Genomic DNA, 22716 nt, shown 5'->3' with positions numbered 1-22716 from the left:
AGGAAGAAAAAATAATCTTTCATTAATTTTGTTAGACTGTTACTAATGCCCATACAGGGCTCAATTTTGTGGTGTTATGCCTCTACCTTAACTGCCATAAAATAATATGGACTTCATAGAAAGACTGTCATCATGGTACTTGGAATGATTGCCTTTGTCATGAATTGATTCGTTTGTCTACATTTCTATTGATGAACTAAACATAAAATGTTAATAATGCTTTGACTTAATAACATGAAATTTAAATGTAATTAAGTGATAAAATTATTGTCCTTTTGTAACTTTACTCGGACGAAATATTACTGATTAGTCTTTTTTCCATTTCCTTTTGTTCATGGCAACTGAACCGGAACTAGAACCAGTGATCCGGATATTTATTTCTCGAGTCAACTGCACTTTGTAAATACAAGTCGAAAAAGGCGCGAACACCGAAATGAGTCCTGCTGATTCTCGGATATGAAATAAATAAAATATCACCGAGAAACCTTGCTGTGTGCGGTCCCCTTTATTCACTGAGTGAAGATTTTGAGCTGAATATATATATACATATATATATATATTCACTGAAAAAACCATGGGTTTCACACACGTTATAGTTAGGAATTAGCATTTAAAAAACCTTAGAAATTCAATGAAAAAACCAAAGGTTTCACACATGTTATAGTTAGCTGGACATTTCACTCGTAAAAAAACATTGAAATTCCCCCGTTATAGTTAGTTCAGCTAACTATAACTCGCGCGCCCGCAATGCACTACTGATGACGTCACATATTACATCACTCATGACATGGTCACTGACATCACTCATGACATCACTGATGACATCTCAAATGACATCACTGATGACATCACTGATGACATCATCCTTGTGATAGAGTGGCAGACCTCCTCTCCCCCTAATATAACCATTGAAACACACATTCAAAAATAGAAACTAAAATGTTCAAAATAATGAACATATCAATATCAGTTACAACAACCTATTCAGTAATTCTAAGAACCACATACACATACAGTAATTCACCAACAGTCCTCTACAGTCACTCATACATGTACTCACTCATCATATGTACTCATACACCTGTACATCCCGTTACACAATGCCACTCATCCATAGAGTAACTCACACACATAGTCACTCATGCTAATAAAGAATCAATCATCCATTTACTTGCATATACAGTTATACACACACCACCACACTTACTTCTACAGAAACTTACATATACTTACTCTTTTAAACAATCACTTATAGAAACACATACTTATTCATACAGGAACTCTTCCAATCTCTCACTTTCACATATACTCACTTATATACACCAATAGTCACATATACTAGTTTAAAACATATGTAGTTACTCATAAAGACACTATTGAGACAGTCATTCACTCACTAACACACCCATGCACACACTCATCCACCCATACAATCCTGCACACATGCTGTATTCAACACATACAAACAGTGAGTCACTCATTCATGCACCTATGCACTAAGTAATACCCCCCACCGAACCATACAGAAACTCAGACACTCATAGTGATAAAAAACCAACTAATAACCTATATAGACACTCATGTAGCTACTCACCAACCCATGCAGCCACTTATACACAAAGTAAGAAACTGATACAGATATTTAAATATTTAAAGATTACTCAGTAAGCCATGTATTCACTATGATACACTTAAACAGTCAGTTACACAAAAAAAATTCCAAAAAAAAGTATCCATTTAGACACTTATATACCCATTTATTCTTCCTTTGACCTTGAGATATACATAAATATAAAAAATATATAATTTTCATAAAAACACACGATCACTGGATGATGTCATCAGTGATGTCATCAGTGATGTCATTTGAGATGTCATCAGTGATGTCATGAGTGATGTCAGTGACCATGTCATGAGTGATGTAATATGTGACGTCATCAGTAGTGCATTGCGGGCGCGCGAGTTATAGTTAGCTGAACTAACTATAACGGGGGAATTTCAATGTTTTTTTACGAGTGAAATGTCCAGCTAACTATAACATGTGTGAAACCTTTGGTTTTTTCATTGAATTTCTAAGGTTTTTTAAATGCTAATTCCTAACTATAACGTGTGTGAAACCCATGGTTTTTTCAGTGAATTTCAAAGGTTTTTTAAATGCTAATTTCTAACTATGCCTACAGAGATAGGACATGTGAAGAAAGAAGAAAAAATGCACAGAAAGAAACAAAAGAAGTGCAGAAAGAAGCAACAGAAGTCCTCAAATACGAAGATAAGTGCAGGAAGAAGGATAACGTGCAGAAAGAACAAAAAGAAGAGCAGAAAGAAGCCTTGTTGCAAAAGCATCCTGTACCCTCAACTTTTTCAGACGGATACTGGTGGTAACTGAGTCTGACTAACCAGTCCTAGAGCCAGTGCTATGTTAAAAGACACTTAGAATACAGTGAAAACACCTACATACACTAGGGAACATTATGCGTTGGGGTCCCCCTGTGATTAGCATGACCTCCTCTGTAAGCCCCTAGTGTATAATAGGGCATGGGGATTAAAACTACCTCTTAAAACAGGCCACAGGGCGTTTTTGCACACATTAACTCAGGCCCCGTCCCCTCCCTTCACCACTGTGTAAACACGCCCTGTGTCCATTTTTAGTTGGGAGATTAAGTTCATTTGAATCCTGAGGGTCCCTAGGGTCCAACTAGCCCACTAGGTACCTCCAGTAAGTGCCACAGAGCTGCGTTGCAGAGAGGTGTAAAAAGTGGCACGGCCTGGACCACCTCTCTGCAATGCAGCTCAGTGGCGCTTACTGGAAGCACTTGGTGGGCTAGTTAGCCCCCAGGGGCCCTCAGTATTGAAGGGAAATTATATCCCCAATTTAAAACATGCCATAGTGCGTGTTTGCACACGTCACCTCAGGCCCCGTCCCCTCCCTTCACCACTGTGTAAACGCGCCCTGTGGCTGTTCTAAGTTGAGAGTCCCCCTGAATCCTAAGGGTCCCTAGGGTCAAACTAGACCACTAGGTACCTCCAGTAAGCGCCACAGAGCTGCGTTGCAGAGAGGTGTAAAAAGGGGCTTGGCCTCAGAACACCTGGCTGCAGCGCAGCTCCCTGGCGCATACTGGAGATGCCTGTTGGGGGCGCGTTTGCAGAGTGCTGCACGGAGGGGGCATGGCCTCCGGCACGATGCCAGTCTTTTATTTATTTTAGTTTTTTAAGAAGGGGGGCTGTTTGGTTCCCCTTCTTATTCTAATTTATTGGCCCTGATGACCCCATCCCCCAGGGCCAGTCTCCTAATTATATTTTTTTGAACCCAATCCCCAGGGCCGGCCACTGTTTTTTATTATTTTTAAAAAATATATATTTATAGACACACCTAGGACATGCTGGACAAACCGTACGTACCTATCACCATGACGATTTGCGTGATATTCATTAAAAGGCGACTATGCATGCAATGAATCCACGTGGAATGTATTTACACCACTAGTGAAGCTCTGACATGTCTGATGCCCTACCGTGCCTAATCCTGGTAGACACCCTTGTCGTTTATTTATACAAACATGGGTAGCTATTGACGGGCACATTTAATACACATGCACACCAAGCCATTCAAAGGGGATTCGACAAAAATTCGACCAAAACTATGCAAGAAACCCCCCTCACGGTTAGTAAAACACACATCCACTGCCGGATGTGTAATACTTTTTATTTTACTCTCTGGAAAGGGGACGAACATCACTTGAGAGTCACAGCGTGCTCCTGACAGAGCCCAATGCTGTGTTACACCCACCATTGCCTGCCGAGTGCCACACACCTCTGTGTTGTATTCCACTAGCTAGTGCATATGCTATGACACTCTCTAGCCCATGTGCACTGTAACACCACCCCGTGAATATGTCATGCCACACTTGTCTTCGCACGGGTTATATTGCCCCATCTAACGTGCCTTTCTCGATGCCTATGTTATAACGCACAGTGCTATGCCATACATATTACAATCTGGGATCCTTATATTTGTCACAGTGCATATGCAACGTTACACTCCCCAGCACATATTTTATATTACAACTTTAGAGACTAGTTAGGTTACACAACACTACCCTGTGCATATTACACTCCAAGGCGCATATCGCATAGCACGCGCTAGTGCCTGTGCTATCTCGCGCTCTCCAATGAATCTGTCATTGCGCACAATGTATTGCAAATTATATTTCACGCCCGGTTCATCTTATATCACACTTTTTGGTGCATAGTTTATACCATACACTATATCTAGTTTTCATTTTCAATCGTGCTCTCAGGACTATGTTCTATATAACACTGTGTTCACCTACCCTTTTCACGGGCATTACATTTTGCGATAGGGGGTGGAGGGTCAGGGGGTGTTTCTGCCAAGTGAGCCCGGAGTCACAGTCACAAACGTCCTCTTCTTCCTGAATAAAAGTGAGATTATGCTGCATACTTGTTCATATTTTAAGTAGTTCGCACAGACACAATGTTTTAAAAACAATAAAGTTCCTAATACCCGCCTTCTCTGAACAGTTAGCTTGCTGCCCCATCCCCTTCCTCCCTATCCTCTGTTGTGTGAATCCATGGACTAGCCTCCTCCCTCCTGCCATGCATGGTCTGATGTGCTGCCACTGCCCTCAATTTAGTATGATGTACCAGTCCAGTCCTCCTGCCCTCCATTGCCCAATTCTATGCCCCATCATTGACCTCCTGCTTAAACTCTGTGCTTAGCTTGCTGCCCCTATTCTCCTTCCCCCTGCCCTCCGATGTCTTTGTGCATGCCCCTGCTCCATCCTTTTTGCCCACCATGTCCCATGGGCCTGCCACTCCTATCTACTGAGTGTTCTGTTGAGCTGCCACTCCCCTCCCACCTGCCTAGCATTGTCAGATGACTGTAACCTGTCCCTGCCACCTCCACCCTGCCTGTCCACATGCCATGCCCCTATCCTCTTCCTCCTGTCCTACATGGTCCATTGTACTGCCACACCCTTCTGCCCTCCCTGGTCTGTTGTGCTGCAACTGCTCCTCCTGCCTGCCCCGTGTGGTCTGTTGTGAGGTCCCTTCCCCTGAACTTTCTTGTCTGTGCACAGGTCCTGACCCTCCCTTCTATCCTCCATTGTCCTTTGTGCATGCCCCTCCACCCTCCTTCTTGCCCATCATAGCCATTGTGCTGCCACTAACCCTCCCACTTGCCATGCATGGTCTTCTGTGCTGCCATGGCCCCTCCCACCTTCCCTGTGTGGTCAGTTAGCTGCCCCTGACCCCCTCCCACCTTCCCTCCATGGTCTGTGTGTATGCCATCACAGTCTCACTGTTGCTCTTCATGGTGTGTCTTGCTTCTAGTGCCCATCCTGCCTGACCTCCATGGCTATCTTGCTGCTCCTGCCCTGCCCCCTTGCCCCCAGCCCTACTCCCTCCCTCCTGGCTTGTCTGTTCCATTGTAATGCCCCTGATCCGTCCCTCCTGCCCTTTATGGTCTGTTATGCTGCAGCTTTCTCTCCTGTCTGTCCATTATGGTCAGCTAGCTACCATTGCCTCTTGCCCCTCTGTTCTCTGTTGTCCATGTGCATGGTCCTGTCCCCTCCCTCTTGCTTTCTATGGATTGTTGTGCTGCACTCCCGTCCTGCATGCCCTGTGTGGTGTATTGTGCTGCTGCAAACCCTGATGCCTGCCCTGCAGGGTCAGTTTGGTGCACCTCTCCATGTCCCTCCTGTCCTCTGTTATCCAAGTCCATGTCCCTATCCCATTTCCTTCCATGATCCAATGTACCATACTTGCGAACATTTTGAACTTGGTAAGAGGGAGATTTTGAAAAAAAACTGGGGTATTGATTTTCCCCTTTGAGTTACATTGAAAAAGAGGATATTGTAGACAGGAGACAGATCAAATAAAGCCCATTTGAGCTTAAAAACATTGGACGTTTCCTGGCTGAATCGGGTCTGTTGGCATGTATGGTTGTACTACCATTGCCTCTTCCTTCTGCCCACAATGGTCTATTACATTGCCACAGCCTTGAAGGAGGGTAGATTTTGTATCACAGGGGGCCCCTGGCCCGTTCTGTCCACACCTGAAGTATGAGACCCTTGTCCTTGCCCTGCCAGCTGCATTTGTAGGCTGTATTAAATTGACCAGCGGGTCCTGTATTGCTATATAATTATCCTGAGACATCCTTACCACTCAGCCAGCATAAAACCCCTGTGTAGGCCCTTCTGTTCAATATGTAGGCCTCTTTGTTAAATTGACCATAGCTCTGCAATTTTAGTGTATAGCAGTCTGAAGGCAGGTCTGCGAGGCCTTCTGATTCAAACTAGTAGCCCCCACCCTACCCGAGTGCTCCGTGCTCGGTATCAAAGTTCAACATCCCCCTGAAGCTGTCGACATACAGTAGGCTGCATCCTGGACTGGTACTTGCTTCCTGGGCAGGTTTCCCGCTTTTAAGGAAGTGGCAACCGCAGAGCGTCAAGTTAGGAGAACTGAGGAGATTTTATACATGAATATATTGAATTCCCGTACAATACCCATTATTTTCTGCTTGCTCTATGGAACTTACGATAAGCGATTGGCCTGAGAGACTGACCTTTTCACCCAGTCCATTGTCAGCATTAAGTGGGTAAATGACGAAATGTCTGGTAAAATCTGCAGTCGAAGCTTTTGGGTAGCATACGTAGGTAGATGTAGCGTGCAAAGGAGCCCACAAAATGATATAAAAAGGGAGCACCCACAGATATCGACGGACTACCTCGCCGTCTGTATGTAGGTTAACAGGCAGTGCAGGTTTTCCCCAAGAGCTGGGAGCTCTTGTCTTCCTTTGCTTAAAATGTCTTGCTCTGCTTTGCTTGAAGTATCTTATTCTATTTTACCTATATGAAATGTCATGTTATGTTTAACCATTGTTCTCTTTACTTTTGCATTTAAAAGATTTTGTATTGTAATTGCAGGAATGCTTGCTCTAAGAGTAAACGTGAGTGTTCCTAGGTAACATTTTCCTTGGTGTAACTTGTTTCTCATGATGCATTTATAGATGTGTTTTCTCTCTCTCTCTGTCAGTACATTAATTGAGATACAGAGAATATTATGACAGCTGTATGATTATCTGGATTCTGTTTTTTGTACTTTATGTCTCTATTCTGCGGTTTCTTTGAAGTTGCATCTTCTCATTAAACTGCCATTGTATTCTGCCTCCAATTCCATGTCTCATATGTCTGTTTTCTTCATTTTTGGAACAAGCGTTCCTAGGCACCCCGGCTCAAATTAAGGTGCCCCTTTTGTCCCTGACTCACTCTCCTGCTCAGTTCTGTGGTGGCTCCCGGGGATCTGGGGACCGCCCCTAGCTTCCTTGACCCGTAATAGATCTTCCCTCCAACAGCCTCTCTTGCAAGTCCTGTATTGTTGGTTTGTTGCCCCTGCCCCCCTTTCCACTGCCCTCCATAGTCTGTTGTGCTTCCACGGCCCTTCCTGCCTGCTCAGTGTGGTTAAATTGTTGCCTTTGCACCCTCCTACCTGCCTTCAATTTTCAGAGTCCGTGCCCCTGGCCTCTGCCTCTCAACAGTATCCTAATGAACAACTAGATTGCTAACATTCTATATTTATTACAAAAGTGTGGAACGCCTGACATCATCTTGATGTAATCAAAACTGTAATACCTAGAGCATTTCCTTTAGAAATTACATATATGAGAGGGTCTTATTGGCATCAAAATTATGGTTAGTGCTCTAAAAGACTAAAATAAGGACATATTTTCTGAGTTTTCAAATAGCGACAAAGCACTTTTAAATTATTTGTTATCTTTATGTTTTTTTATCCAGTTGACCACTTGATTAAATGTTGCACTTAGGGGAGAGGATGTGGTGTTACTTCCAGAACTGCAGACTTTGCAACTGGGGAACCAGGTTGAAGTTTCTGCTTCAGCTCGACATTCTGTGATTCTGGTCAAATCACTTAGTCTCCCCATGTCTACAACCAAAATGAATTTGTTCTTGTGTGATGTAACCAATGCTCATGTAAAGCACTCCAATACCTGACAAGTCTGCACTATATAACACTGCAAAAACACAAAATAATAAGTGTTTTGCACACTTCTGTCATTGGGCTATATTTGGGCTACATCTGGTTGATTTTGGGCTACATTTGGGCTCTTTTGTCTCCGGTGGCCATCTTGGGAGATTTATTTGTTATGAAGTTTCCTAATTTCCTCATGTACTGCAGTCTCCTCAGTAGGAAATGCTTTCAGTTTTTTACTTTGATTCTATCATGAAGGTATTCAGATATGTCACACATTTGCCATAAATTCTGAATGTTAGCACTCTAGGTGCTCATTAGATCACTGTAGTAAAACTACTCCACCATGGAAGTCTGCTCCTGGTATTAAAAGTGCATGTTTCAGTCTGCATGTCAGAATTTTTTAATGAAATAGAAGAGGATTTGAGAAGTCACTCAAAATGTGCCCTCATTTTCTTTCTTCAGTATTAATCATAATTTCTATGGCAAAATGAACCTCCTCATTGTGTTCCTTTTTAAATTAAATGTTTTAAGTGTTACCAGTTTATTCCAATCAAGATGGCTTCAGGTGTGCCATACTTTTGTCATAATGAAGACAGTAAGCGCTCTAGTTGTTTTTAAGAACATTCTGGGACATTTTGTCATTGGGCTATACTTGGGCTACATCTGGGTGATATTTGGGCTACATTTGGGCTCTTTTGTCTCTGGTGGCCATCTTGGGAGACTTATTTGTTATGAAGTTTCCTAATTTCCTCATTTACTGCAGTCTCCTCAGTAGGAAATACTTTCAGTTTTTTACTTTGATTCCATCAAGAAGGCATTCAGATGTGTCACACATTTGCCATAAATTCAGAATGTTAGCACTCTTTTTGCTCATTAGATCACTGTAGTAAAGCTACTGCTCACCAGGGAAAACTGCTGCTGGTATTGAAAGGGCATGTTTCAGTCTGCATGTCAGAATTTTTTAATGAAATAGAAGAGGATTTGAGAAGTCACTCAAAATGTGCCCTAATTTTTCTTTCTGCAGCACTAATCATACTTTTTATGGAAAAATGAACCCCCTCATTTTGTTCCTTTTTAAATTAAATGTTTTAAGAGTTACCACTTTAATCCAAGCAAGATGGCTTCAGGTGTGCCATACGTTTATCATAAGTAGGACTGTTAGCGCTCTAGTAGTTCTTTGGAACACTCTGGGAAGCTGCAGTAGAACACAAAGGAATCAACTGACAGTCTCTGCCCTTGTTGGATGTACATGTTTTACTGAGAATATCAGACTTCATTCTCACATGACTGAGAAAGATAATGTGAATTTACAGAAAATAAGCTTTCAGTTTAGCCTATAGATCACCTTCCAAACCTCTGTGGTAAAAGCATGAGAAAATATTTTTCTCTCAATCATGATATCCCAGCAGAAGGCTTTTTCACATGGTGAAATCACCTTAGAACATACCACAATTCCTAAAATGAGTATGGTACCATCAACAAATGATTTATAATGTAACTAAAGTCTTAAAACCTTCTATTAACTGCAATGCTTTTTAATGAGGTGCTATCATGTATATTTGTCCCAAGATGGCTGCCAACACTTCTTGGATGAAGTGCTGACAGCCAATCAGATCTCAGGATGAGATGTGTGGTTAGGCTCCGCCCACATATATATATGCTTTTAAATGCTATTTACTCAGGAAATACTGAACAGATTTACACCAGACCTGCAAAAGGCACTTCCTTGACCTTATGGCTACCTCTCTGCCAAATTTCTAGTAATTCTGTTCAGCCGTTCGGGCTGTAGCTCGTTCTAAAGGTCCTATGGAAAAATGCATGGGAAAAACGCGTTTTGGGACCCCCCTTTTATCTCAGCCCCCGCTTGACGAATCCCCCCGAGACTTTCAGGGTAGGAGCGGAGCGTAGCGCCCCACCTATTTTGAGAAATTCGCGAGGATTCATCGACCGGCGCCAAAGTTATTCAAAATAGAATGTTGCGGATTTCCTATGGAAAAGGGGTCCTAACTATAACTACCTACTGGCGACCGCCAGTAGGTAATATACACATATACATACATACATATCTATATTCACAGAAAAAACCATAGGTTTCAGGCACGTTATAGTTAGGAATTAGCATTTAAAAAACCTCAGAAATTCACTGAAAAAAACATAGGTTTCAGGGGTGTTATACTTAGCTGGAGTTTTCACTTGTACAAAACCATTGAAATTCCCCCGTTATAGTTAGTTCAGCTAACTATAACTCGCGCGCCCGCAATGCACTGCTGATGACGTCACATATTACATCACTCATGACATGGTCAGTGACATCACTCATGACATCACTGATGACATCTCAAATGACATCACTGATGACTTCACTGATGACATCATCCAGTGAATGTGTGTTTTTCTGAAAATTAAATATGTTTTATATATGTATATCTCAAGGTCGATGGAAGAATAAATGGGTATATAAGTGTCTAAATGGATGATTTGTTTTTGAAAAATTGATTGTGTAACTGACTGATTAAGTGTATCATAGTGAATACATGGCTTAGTGAGTAATGTTTAAATATGTAAATATCTGTATCAGTCTCTCACTTTGTGTATAAGTGGCTGCATGGGTTGGTGAGTAGCTACATGGGTGTCTATATAGGTTATTAGTTGGTTTTTTGAGTATCAGTCTGAGTGTCTGCATGGTTCGGTGGGGGGTATTACGTAGTGCATCGGTGCATGAATGAGTGACTCACTGTTTGTATGTGTTGAAGACAGCATGTGTGCAGGACTGTATGGGTGGATGAGTGTGTGTAGGGGTGTGTTAGTGAGTGAATGACTGTCTCAATAGTGTCTTTATGAGTAACTACATATGTTTTAAACTAGTATATGTGACTATTGGTGTATATAAGTGAGTATATGTGAGAGTGAGAGATTGAAAGAGTTCCTGTATAAATATGTATGTGTTTCTATAAGTGATTGTTTAAAAGACTAAGTATGTGTAAGTTTCCGTAGAAGTAAGTGTGGTGGTGTGTGTATAACTGTATATGCAAGTAAATGTATGTTTGATTCTTTATTAGCATGAGTGACTATGTGTGTGAGTAACTCTATGGATGAGTGGCATTGTGTAACAGGATGTATAGGTGTATGAGTACATATGATGAGTGAGTACATGTATGAGTGACTGTATAGGACTGTTGGTGAATGAGTGGATGTGTATGTGGATCTTAGAATTACTGAAGAGGTTGTTGTAACTGGTATTGGTATGTCCATTGTTTTGAAAATTTTAGTCTCTATTTTTGAATGTGTGTATCAAAGGTTATATTAGGGTGAGAGGAGGTCTGCCACTCTATCACAAGGATGATGTCATCAGTGAAGTCATCAGTGATGTCATTTGAGATGTCATCAGTGATGTCATGAGTGATGTCACTGACCATGTCATGAGTGTTGTAATATGTGACGTCATCAGCAGTGCATTGCGGGCGCGCGAGTTATAGTTAGCTGAACTAACTATAACGGGGGAATTTCAATGGTTTTGTACAAGTGAAAAGTCCAGCTAAGTATAACACCCCTGAAACCTATGGTTTTTTCAGTGAATTTCTGAGGTTTTTTAAATGCTAATTTCTAACTATAACGTGCCTGAAACCTATGGTTTTTTCTGTGAATTTCAAAGGTTTTTTAAATGCTAATTTCTAACTATGCCTACAGAGATAGGACATGTGAAGAAAGAAGAAAAAATGCACAGAAAGAAAAAAAAGAAGTGCAGAAAGAAGCAACAGAAGTCCTCAAAGACGAAGAAAAGTGCAGGAAGAAGGATAACGTGCAGAAAGAACAAAAAGAAGAGCAGAAAGAAGCCTTGTTGCAAAATCATCCTGTACCCTCAACTTTTTCAGACGGATACTGGTGGTAACTGAGTCTGACTAACCAGTCCTAGAGCCAGTGCTATGTTAAAAGACACTTAGAATACAGTGAAAACACCTACATACACTAGGGAACATTATGCGTTGGGGTCCCCCTGTGATTAGCATGACCTCCTCTGTAAGCCCCTAGTATATAATAGGGCAGGGGGATTAAAACTACCTCTTAAAACAGGCCACAGGGCGTTTTTGCACACGTTAACTCAGGCCCCGTCCCCTCCCTTCACCACTGTGTAAACACGCCCTGTGTCCGTTTTTAGTTGGGAGATTAAGTTCATTTGAATCCTGAGGGTCCCTAGGGTCCAACTAGCCCACTAGGTACCTCCAGTAAGTGCCACAGAGCTGCGTTGCAGAGAGGTGTAAAAAGTGGCACGGCCTGGACCACCTCTCTGCAATGCAGCTCAGTGGCGCTTACTGGAAGCACTTGGTGGGCTAGTTAGCCCCCAGGGGCCCTCAGTATTGAAGGGAAATTATATCCCCAATTTAAAACGTGCCATAGTGCATGTTTGCACACGTCACCTCAGGCCCGTCCCCTCCCTTCACCACTGTGTAAACGCGCCCTGTGACTGTTCTAAGTTGAGAGATTAAGTCCCCTTGAATCCTAAGGGTCCCTAGGGTCAAACTAGACCACTGGGCACCTCCAGTAAGCGCCACAGAGCTGCGTTGCAGAGAGGTGTAAAAAGGGGCTTGGCCTCAGAACACCTGTCTGCAGCGCAGCTCCCTGGCGCATACTGGAGATGCCTGTTGGGCTAGTTGGCCCTCAGGGACCCTCAGTATTGAAGAGGAATTAATTCCCCAACTTACAACTCGCCAGGGGGCGCGTTTGCAGAGTGCTGCAAGGAGGGGGCGTGGCCTCCGGCACGATGCCAGTCTTTTATTTATTTTAATTTTTTAAGAAGGGGGGCTGTGTGTTTCCCCTTCTTATTCTAATTTATTGGCCCTGATGACCCCATCCCCCAGGGCCTGTCTCCTAATTATATTTTTTTGACCCCATTCCCCAGGGCCGGCCACTGTTTTTTATTATTTAAAAAAATATATATTTATAGACACACCTAGGACATGCTGGACAAACCGTACGTACCTATCACCATGACGATTTGCGTGATATTCATTAGAAGGCGACTATGCATAAAATTAATCCACGTGGAATGTATTTACACCACTAGTGAAGCTCTGACATGTCTGATGCCCTACCGTGCCTAATCCCCGGTAGACACCCTTGTCATTTATTTATACAAACATGGGTAGCTATTGACGAGCACATTTAATACACATGCACACCAAGCCATTCAAAGGGGATTCGACAAAAATTCGACCAAAACTATGCAAGAAACCCCCCTCACGGTTAATAAAACACACATCCACTGCCGGATGTGTAATACTTTTTATTTTACTCTGGAAAGGGGACGAACATCACTTGAGAGTCACAGCGCGCTCCTGGCAGAGCCCAATGCTGTGTTACACCCACCATTGCCTGCTGAGTGCCACACACCTCTGTGTTGTATTCCACTAGCTAGTGCATATGCTATGACACTCTCTAGCCCATGTGCACTGTAACACCACCCCGTGAATATGTCATGCCACACTTGTCTTCGCACGGGTAATATTGCCCCATCTAACGTGCCTTCCTCGATGCCTATGTTATAACGCACAGTGCTATGCCATACATATTACAATCTGGGATCCATATCTTTGTCACAGTGCATATGCAACGTTACACTCCCCAGCACATATTTTATATTACAACTTTAGAGACTAGTTAGGTTACACAACACTGCCCTGTGCATATTACACTCCAAGGCGCATATCGCATAGCACGCGCTAGTGCCTGTGCTATCTCGCGCTCTCCAATGAATCTGTCATTGCGCACAATGTATTGCATATTATATTTCACGCCCGGTTCATCTTATATCACACTTTTTGGTGCATAGATTATACCATACACTATATCTAGTTTTCATTTTCAATCGTGCTCTCAGGACTATGTTCTATATAACACTGTGTTCACCTACCCTTTTCACTGGCATTATATTTTGCAATAGGGGGTGGAGGGTCAGGGGGTGTTTCTGCCAAGTGAGCCCGGAGTCACAGTCACAAACGTCCTCTTCTTCCTGAATAAAAGTGAGATTATGCTGCATACTTGTTCATATTTTAAGTAGTTCGCACAGACACACATTTTAAAAACAATAAAGTTCCTAATACCCGCCTTCTCTGAACAGTTAGCTTGCTGCCCCATCCCCCTCCTCCCTATCCTCTGTTGTGTGAATCCATGGACTAGCCTCCTCCCTCCTGCCATGCATGGTCTGATGTGCTGCCACTGCCCTCATTTTAGTATGATGTACCAGTCCACTCCTCCTGCCCTCCATTGCCCAATTCTATGCCCCATCATTGACCTCCTGCTTAGCCTCTGTGCTTAGCTTGCTGCCCCTATTCTCCTTCCCCCTGCCCTCCGATGTCTTTGTGCATGCCCCTGCTCCATCCTTTTTGCCCACCATGTTCCATGGACCTGCCACTCCTATCTACTCTGAGTGTTCTGTTGAGCTGCCACTCCCCTCCCACCTGCCTAGCATTGTCAGATGACTGTAACCTGTCCCTGCCACCTCCACCCTGCCTGTCCACATGCCATGCCCCTATCCTCTTCCTCCTGTCCTACATGGTCCATTGTACTGCCACACCCTTCTGCCCTCCCTGGTCTGTTGTGCTTCAACTGCTCCTCCTGCCTGCCCCGTGCGGTCTGTTGTGAGGCCCCTTCCCCTGAACTTTCTTGTCTGTGCACAGGTCCTGACCCTCCCTTCTATCCTCCATCGTCCTTTGTGCATGCCCCTGCACCCTCCTTCTTGCCCAACATAGCCATTGTGCTGCCACTAACCCTCCCACTTGCCATGCATGGTCTTCTGTGCTGCCATGGCCCCTCCCACCTTCCCTGTGTGGTCAGTTAGCTGCCCCTGACCCCCTCCCACCTTCCCTCCATGGTCTGTGTGTATGCCATCACAGTCTCACTGTTGCTCTTCATGGTGTGTCTTGCTTCTAGTGCCCATCCTGCCTGACCTCCATGGCTATCTTGCTGCTCCTGCCCTGCCCCCTTGCCCCCAGCCCTCTGTTTACATGTGCAGACCCCTACTCCCTCCCTCCTGGCTTGTCTGTTCCATTGTAATGCCCCTGATCCGTCCCTCCTGCCCTTTATGGTCTGTTTTGCTGCAGCTTTCTCTCCTGTCTGTCCATTATGGTCAGCTAGCTACCATTGCCTCTTGCCCCTCTGTTCTCTGTTGTCCATGTGCATGGTCCTGTCCCCTCCCTCTTGCTTTCTATGGATTGTTGTGCTGCACTCCCATCCCGCATGCTCTGTGTGGTGTATTGTTTTGCTGCAAACCCTGATGCCTGCCCTGCAGGGTCAGTTTGATGCAGCTCTCCATGTCCCTCCTGCCCTCTGTTATCCAAGTCCATGTCCCTACCCCATTTCCTTCCATGATCCAATGTACCATACTTGCGAACATTTTGAACTTGGTAAGAGGGAGATTTTGAAAAAAAACTGGGGTATTGATTTTTCCCTTTGAGTTACATTGAAAAAGAGGAGATTGTAGACAGGAGACAGATCAAATAAAGCCCATTTGAGCTTGAAAACATTGGACGTTTCCTGGCTGAATCGGGTCTGTTGGCATGTATGGTTGTACTACCATTGCCTCTTCCTTCTGCCCACAATGGTCTATTACATTGCCACAGCCTCTCTTGCAAGTCCTGTATTGTTGGTTTGTTGCCCCTGCCCCCCTTTCCACTGCCCTCCATAGTCTGTTGTGCTGCCACGGCCCTTCCTGACTGCTCAGTGTGGTTAAATTGTTGCCTTTGCACCCTCCTACCTGCCTTCAATTTTCAGAGTCCGTGCCCCTGGCCTCTGCCTCTCAACAGTATCCTAATGAACAACTAGATTGCTAACATTCTATATTTATTACAAAAGTGTGGAACGCCTGACGTCATCTTGATGTAATCAAAACTGTAATACCTAGAGCATTTCCTTTAGAAATTACATATATGAGAGGGTCTTATTGGCATCAAAATTATGGTTAGTGCTCTAAAAGACTAAAATAAGGACATATTTTCTGAGTTTTCAAATAGCGACAAAGCGCTTTTAAATTATTTGTTATCTTTATGTTTTTTTATCCAGTTGACCACTTGATTAAATGTTGCACTTAGGGGAGAGGTTGTGGTGTTACTTCCAGAACTGCAGACTTTGCAACTGGGGAACCAGGTTGGAGTTTCTGCTTCAGCTCGACATTCTGTGATTCTGGTCAAATCACTTAGTCTCCCCATGTCTACAACCAAAATGAATTTGTTCTTGTGTGATGTAACCAATGCTCATGTAAAGCACTACAATACCCGACAAGTCTGCACTATATAACACTGCAAAAACACAAAATAATAAGTGTTTTACACACTTCTGTCATTGGGCTATATTTGGGCTACATCTGGGTGATTTTGGGCTACATTTGGGCTCTTTTGTCTCCGGTGGCCATCTTGGGAGATTTATTTGTTATGAAGTTTCCTAATTTCCTCATGTACTGCAGTCTCCTCAGTAGGAAATGCTTTCAGTTTTTTACTTTGATTCCATCAAGAAGGCATTCAGATGTGTCACACATTTGCCATAAATTCAGAATGTTAGCACACTTTTTGCTCATTAGATCACTGTAGTAAAGCTACTGCTCACCAGGGAAAACTGCTGCTGGTATTGAAAGTGCATGTTTCAGTCTGCATGTCAGAATTGTTTAATGAAATAGAAGAGGATTTGAGAAGTCACTCAAAATGTGCCCTAATTTTTCTTTCTGCAGCACTAATCATACTTTTTATGGAAAAATGAACCCCCTCATTTTGTTCCTTTTTAAATTAAATGTTTTAAGAGTTACCACTTTAATCCAAGCAAGATGGCTTCAGGTGTGCCATACGTTTATCATAAGTAGGACTGTTAGCGCTCTAGTTGTTCTTTGGAACACTCTGGGAAGCTGCAGTAGAACACAAAGGAATCAACTGACAGTCTCTGCCCTTGTTGGATGTACATGTTTTACTGAGAATGTCAGACTTCATTCTCACATGACTGAGAAAGATAATGTGAATTTACAGAAAATAAGCTCTCAGTTTAGCTTATAGATCACCTTCCAAACCTCTGTGGGAAAAGCATGAGAAAATATTTTTCTCTCAATTATGATATCCCAGCAGAAGGCTTTTTCACATGGTGAAATCACCTTAGAACATACCACAATTCCTAAAATGAGTATGGTACCATCAACAAATGATTTATAATGTAACTAAAGTCTTAAAACCTTCTATTAACTGCAATGCTTTTTAATGAGGTGCTATCATGTATATTGGTCCCAAGATGGCTGCCAACAATTCTTGGATGAAGTGCTGACAGCCAATCAGATCTCAGGATGAGATGTGTGGTTAGGCTCCGCCCACATATATATATGATTTTACTTTTGATTTTCTCAGGAACTACTGAACAGATTGACACCAGACCTGCAAAAGGCACTTCCCTGACCTGAGGACTACCTCTCTGCCAAATTTCAAGTAATTCTGTTCAGCCGTTCGGGCTGTACCTTGGACTAAAGGTCCCTATGGAAAATTGCATGGGGAAAATGCGTTTTGGGACCCCCCTTTTTTCTCAGCCCCCGCTTGACGAATCCCCCCGAGACTTTCCGGGTAGGAGCGGAGCGGAGCGGAGCGGAGCGCCCCACCTAGTTTGAAAATTTCGCGAGGATTCGTCAACCGGCGCCAAAGTTATTCCAAATAGAATGTTGCAGATTTCCTATGGAAACACGGTCCTAACTATAACTATCTACTGGCGACCGCCAGTAGATAATATATACACATATACATACATATATATATATATATACATATGTATGTGTGTGTTGTTTTTGGGGTTCTTCATACTTTGATAAATCTAAACATACATATAGATATATTATATTTATTATGTGGACCAGGGTCCCTTCACGTGAGTTTCCTCTGGAAGATAATCATCAGGACTCAATAATATACACACATAGATATTTGATTAATTTGGTTATTGTATTAGAGATCCAAAATGTATAGCCACAAGTATTTTCTTCAGCAGGTCAGATAAGAATAGCACAGTTTTTATAATAGTGGCAAGCATTTGAGCAGGCTTTCTTAGATTAGAAACAGCTATAGAGTTACAGGGTCCTAGCACCAAGGCAAAAGGATAGTTCGTTTTCTGACAACTCAGGTCCTAAGAGGATGGAAAATGTGTTCAGATTTAAAGTCCATTAAGGGCGAGTACATTAGCATAGATCAAGTGACTATAAGGAATACAATTTAGAAATGGTTTGGCAAGAAAGGTTCAGTCCATCAGCTACTGACTGTAGCATCAACCAGAGAGACCAAAGTTAGAGAAGAAAATCATCAAAAATGGGTCCACTAAGCAACTTCTCTAATGGAGAAAAAGGAATGTATGGTGTCCGCACTGACCTTCCATTGGGGTTTCTTCTTTTAGAAGAGTTTTAAGTTCTTCCCAATGAGGTGGGATCACACCACCATCGAAAGACTATCACATGTCCGTGCCCTCATAGTGCCACCTAAGTCATTTGAAACATTGAGATAGTTTCCCATGCAAGTCACGAGAAACAAAATATTTAGGCCCCGATTCATGAAGGGCCTGAGCTTCCGTTGCGTCACTTTTTTATGACACTGCGGTGGCAAAGCCAATGTGCCACACTGCGCCCTATTTACGAAGTGACACATCTAAACAGATATGTCAGTTTGTAAAGGTCTGCGCTGCATTATATCTGCATCACGAATAATGTTTGCAGGGTAGGCGTTCTCACGTAAAAAAGCTTCATAGAAGTGGCGCTGTGAAATTCATGAGATTTAACTTCTTCGCTTCTACGACTTGACTGTGTCAAAATCCTTATGCCTGCTTCAAGCAGGCATAAGGATTGATGCAGGCCTTTTCACTTGGAACTCACCAATGGGTTACGACACATTAATGGAGTTGTGTCAATTTTCCGACACACATAGGCAATGCGTAATTTTTGCACCACCAGATGCGTCAGAATTCCTGACGTGTATGTAAACCCTTGCACCATGTAGTGCTGTATTGTAAATACAGCTCATCCATGGTGTCGTAAGGATAGCGCTATGAAAAGTGACGCATCTCTGTTTCTGCCCAGCAATGTGTTACTTCTCATAAATGAGGCCCTGAGAGTCCTCATAGGCCTAGTATCAAGTAAAAAGATGCAAAGTAGTCTGTTGATCACAATAGCTGAAATTCTATTCCCATAGGAACATTTCATGGTGCATATTTAAAAAACATTCATGAATGTCAGGGTGTAGACATGTACCGGACAAATAAGCAATTTTTCACTTAAGAAAAATGATCCATTGTATTAAATTAGGGGAAAGGTCAGCTCTAGAGAAAAGCATTTTAAAAGACATTTTGAGTAAGTATCGCACATTTGAACAAAATAAGCTCTGACTTTACTTCAATATAATGAAATTAAAGCAATTCAAATGAAGAATGTATAGAAGTTTCAAAAATTACCATTACATTGAAATGTTTAACATGAGAAATACCCTACTACCACAAAATGTTACAATTTTCATACAAATGCACGTTTTTCTAATTTCATGCTAGAAAATTTGCTTTTAATATTCCATAAATTGAAGAGTCTCTAGTATGATATTGTTAAATATCACACTTGCTACTCATTTTTGCACCAACTTTTCTAAAAGGTGCACACTCAGCAAAAAGCATAGAAAACTCTAGGCCACCTCACTTTACATCATAATTTCATCAGTACAGGTCAATAAGCAACATTTGCATAGGAAATCATTGCGGCAACTTCGTTTATATGTATTTGTATTTCTCAATTTGTGAATTATTTTCATCTTACATTTAAAGCACACTTTTAAATTGCTTCTACTACACTTGTCTCAGTTTCATGTATCACTGTGTCTAAAATGTGCAAAGTGTACTTTCAACTTTTCGTGTCTGCTGTGTATTAATGTGTCATGTATCATGATTTCTAAAATAGTGCTGCATCACTTCCTTAGCATTTGTTTGACATGTCTCCCATTCACAGAGCTAGATCTTTGGTTTCAAATACGTTTATTGAACAACTTCAAGTAAATTGGGCTAGATCTTTTAAGGCAGAACTTGATCTATAAAACCAAAGTTTTCAACTCTGTACAACTCCACCGACCAGGTGGGGAGATGCATCTGGATGGTGTATCACTGTACAAACATGTGCAATTGCACTGAATCAGGTTCTGACAAATGTTGTACCCTAAGAATTGCTCTGCACATTCTTTGGTGCAGTCTGATAAATGTGTAAAAAATAGACACAATTAAATGATAGTACATTAAAGATTTTCTCTCTTTTTGTTTCGTAGGAGCTGGAATTTTCCAACCTGTTTGCTGTGCTGCACTGTATTCACTCCTTCTTTGCGGCTAAAGTCGCTTGCTTGGACCCTCTTTACATTGGCGGTCAGGCGACTCCACCGGTTGCTGTAGCAACTGCGTCCACTACCACTGCTGGGAAAATAAAGTACGCCACCTGACACCTCTCCTAGTGCAGGTCTATTTACAAACTGGGCTTGAGGCTTGTGTATATGTGTACATACTCATTTGACTAGAACCTTTGGCTATCATCAACATAGAAACCAATGGAAAAGACATGTCCAGCAGGTGTGCTGGCATAAAGACTACTGAAAAACATCATCAACTCATATTTTTCCTGAAAGTCTTCAATTAAGTATTCAATTTGAATCTTCAGCGCAGGGTGGGCATGTTTTAGAAAGAACTTTTTGTACTTTTGATTTGCTGCAGCCAACACTGGAGGCAAAGTCACGAGGATACACATTGAACTTAGAGCTTTAGTGCTGAACTCAAGAACATGATCAACAATTTCCCATCTTGTTGCTTTCTGAATTGTTTATGCAACACGGTGGGCTTTGAAATTGTGCCCTCTCAGTGTATCCAGCGCTCTTTAAGAAAGCAGCAAGTGCATCAGATGTAATTTCAGTGGGAAAGATGCAAGCATGGAGACTCATTTGTGTAAGTGTCCCCACAATGAAAGCACTTTAAAACACTGTTCTGAACTATGAGTCTGCGTTCCTGTTCAACTTCTTGTACACCATTATTGCCAATTATTTTTTTCCACCAGAGATGTTCCATTTCAGTTCAATTTTACAAAGAGCGAATTTTGTCCATGGTAGTAATGCACAAGAAAGGATGAGTGTGGATCACCTGTGGAGCAAGATGATTGTTCATTTTTAAGGAAACTGGACCATGAAAGGAGTTCTACTTTTCAAATTACGTGGAAATGGAGAGGTGAATGGGGAAATTCTGTGTTAATTATGCTTTCTGGGTCTGTAATACTGTCCCTCAAGTACCTGTGAGACTTTGCTATCATATAAAAAGTGAATTTTAAACTGAAGTTTTAAAGAAGCATTGTTAGTCCACTGTATGCAAAAAAATAATCTAGACTCTCAACCAAAGCATGTTTTGTTTTTTTAGAACTCAATTTCTTGCTCAGTGTTCCTAAAATATGCCATAATTAGGGGCTCTTTGGATAACATGTGCCAATGCTGGTGGAGGACTAATTTCTTCAAAAAGGCTTGATATTTTCTCTCAGTAGGAGTATATTATTGATGCCTAATCTGCAGAAAGATTGTATGTCAAATAATTTTGTTACACAATTTATCTATCGAAACTTGAATCCCTTATAGCGGTCAAAATACCCATATTTATCAAACACAAATGGGATTAGAAAAGCAAATTAAAAATGAGACCTAGCTCAAAATCAATCCAGTGAGTAAAAAAAGTGCTTTCACAAATAAAAACAAAAATGGAAATGCCTTGTAGCATACATTTTCTGACAGAGATAATAATTAAGAGTGGGGACAAGCACGAGGCACTTACATAATCCATGACATGACAGAAGCCAGTGGCCTTCCAATAGAGATGGCAGAATGAGGAATGTAGGGCCAGATTAAAGGCAATGCATCAGTGACCAGCTAAGTGATATTTGCCATTTCTGTTTAGTGCAAGAATGGCACTTGCATAATTAAAATAAAAATTTCACACCTTCACTGGCCAGTCATTGCAAAGTACAGTGCGAAAATGCTCAGTAACAGGTAAATACATTACTTCTGGTCCGTGGACCCCCCAAGTGTTTGTCCTCTTAGCTTTGGAAAGTCGAGCAATACACTGTAATTCCACTTGATTGACATTATGATGCCAGACAGATCGTTTTCTCCCCCATTTGCCTCATTTGTGCTAAATGTACATAATGGAGAGTGGAAAGCCTTGAAACTTTGTATAACATGCAATCAATATCTAAACCTATAACTTTCATCATATGCTATTAATATCTTGGCCCATAACTCGCATAGCATGCAAATAAAAACTAGGCACAAAACGTGCATAACATTCAAATTTCACCTACGTGGCTGCTGCTGCCTCTCCTCCATCCTCTTCTGTTGACACACGGACGCACAAAGGCTCCTAGACTCCCCTAAGCCAATCACGATGCTGCTGTTATCAGCATGAGAGCAGCATCATGATTTGTCTGAGTGGCCTGATACGGCGATCTGACAGGGAGTGGGAGACTGTCCATGTTCTCTACCCGGCTTTGGCCAAAGTCTAAGTGCAATGTCTGCTTGGCTGGCCCAAGATGGCTGGTCAAACTGTCATGCGCACTTAAGTGTACCAACTACTTCTACCCCTGCTTGTTGTGACAACAGCCCAGCCCCGCCAGTAAGGTAAACAAAACTACCTCTGTATGGAAAAATGAAATGA

The 22716-nt window shown here is 42.2% G+C and overlaps 1 protein-coding gene across 1 annotated transcript in view; it reads left to right on the top strand.

The window, feature by feature from the left end:
* The window catches only part of SNTG1 (syntrophin gamma 1), a 2687950-nt gene extending 2666560 nt beyond the window's left edge, over positions 1 to 21390 (top strand). The window contains exon 20 of the mRNA XM_085605648.1: positions 20307 to 21390. Within this exon, the coding sequence (XP_085461774.1) occupies positions 20307 to 20474 (168 nt within the window). The 3' untranslated portion in view covers positions 20475 to 21390. The remainder of the gene's footprint in view (positions 1 to 20306) is intronic.
* The last annotated feature ends 1326 nt before the right edge of the window (positions 21391 to 22716 follow it).

This window comes from Triturus cristatus, chromosome 5_1 (genome assembly GCF_964204655.1).
Source record: "Triturus cristatus chromosome 5_1, aTriCri1.1, whole genome shotgun sequence".
Lineage (NCBI taxonomy): Eukaryota > Metazoa > Chordata > Amphibia > Caudata > Salamandridae > Triturus > Triturus cristatus.
This window is presented reverse-complemented; position numbering and strand designations above follow the sequence as displayed.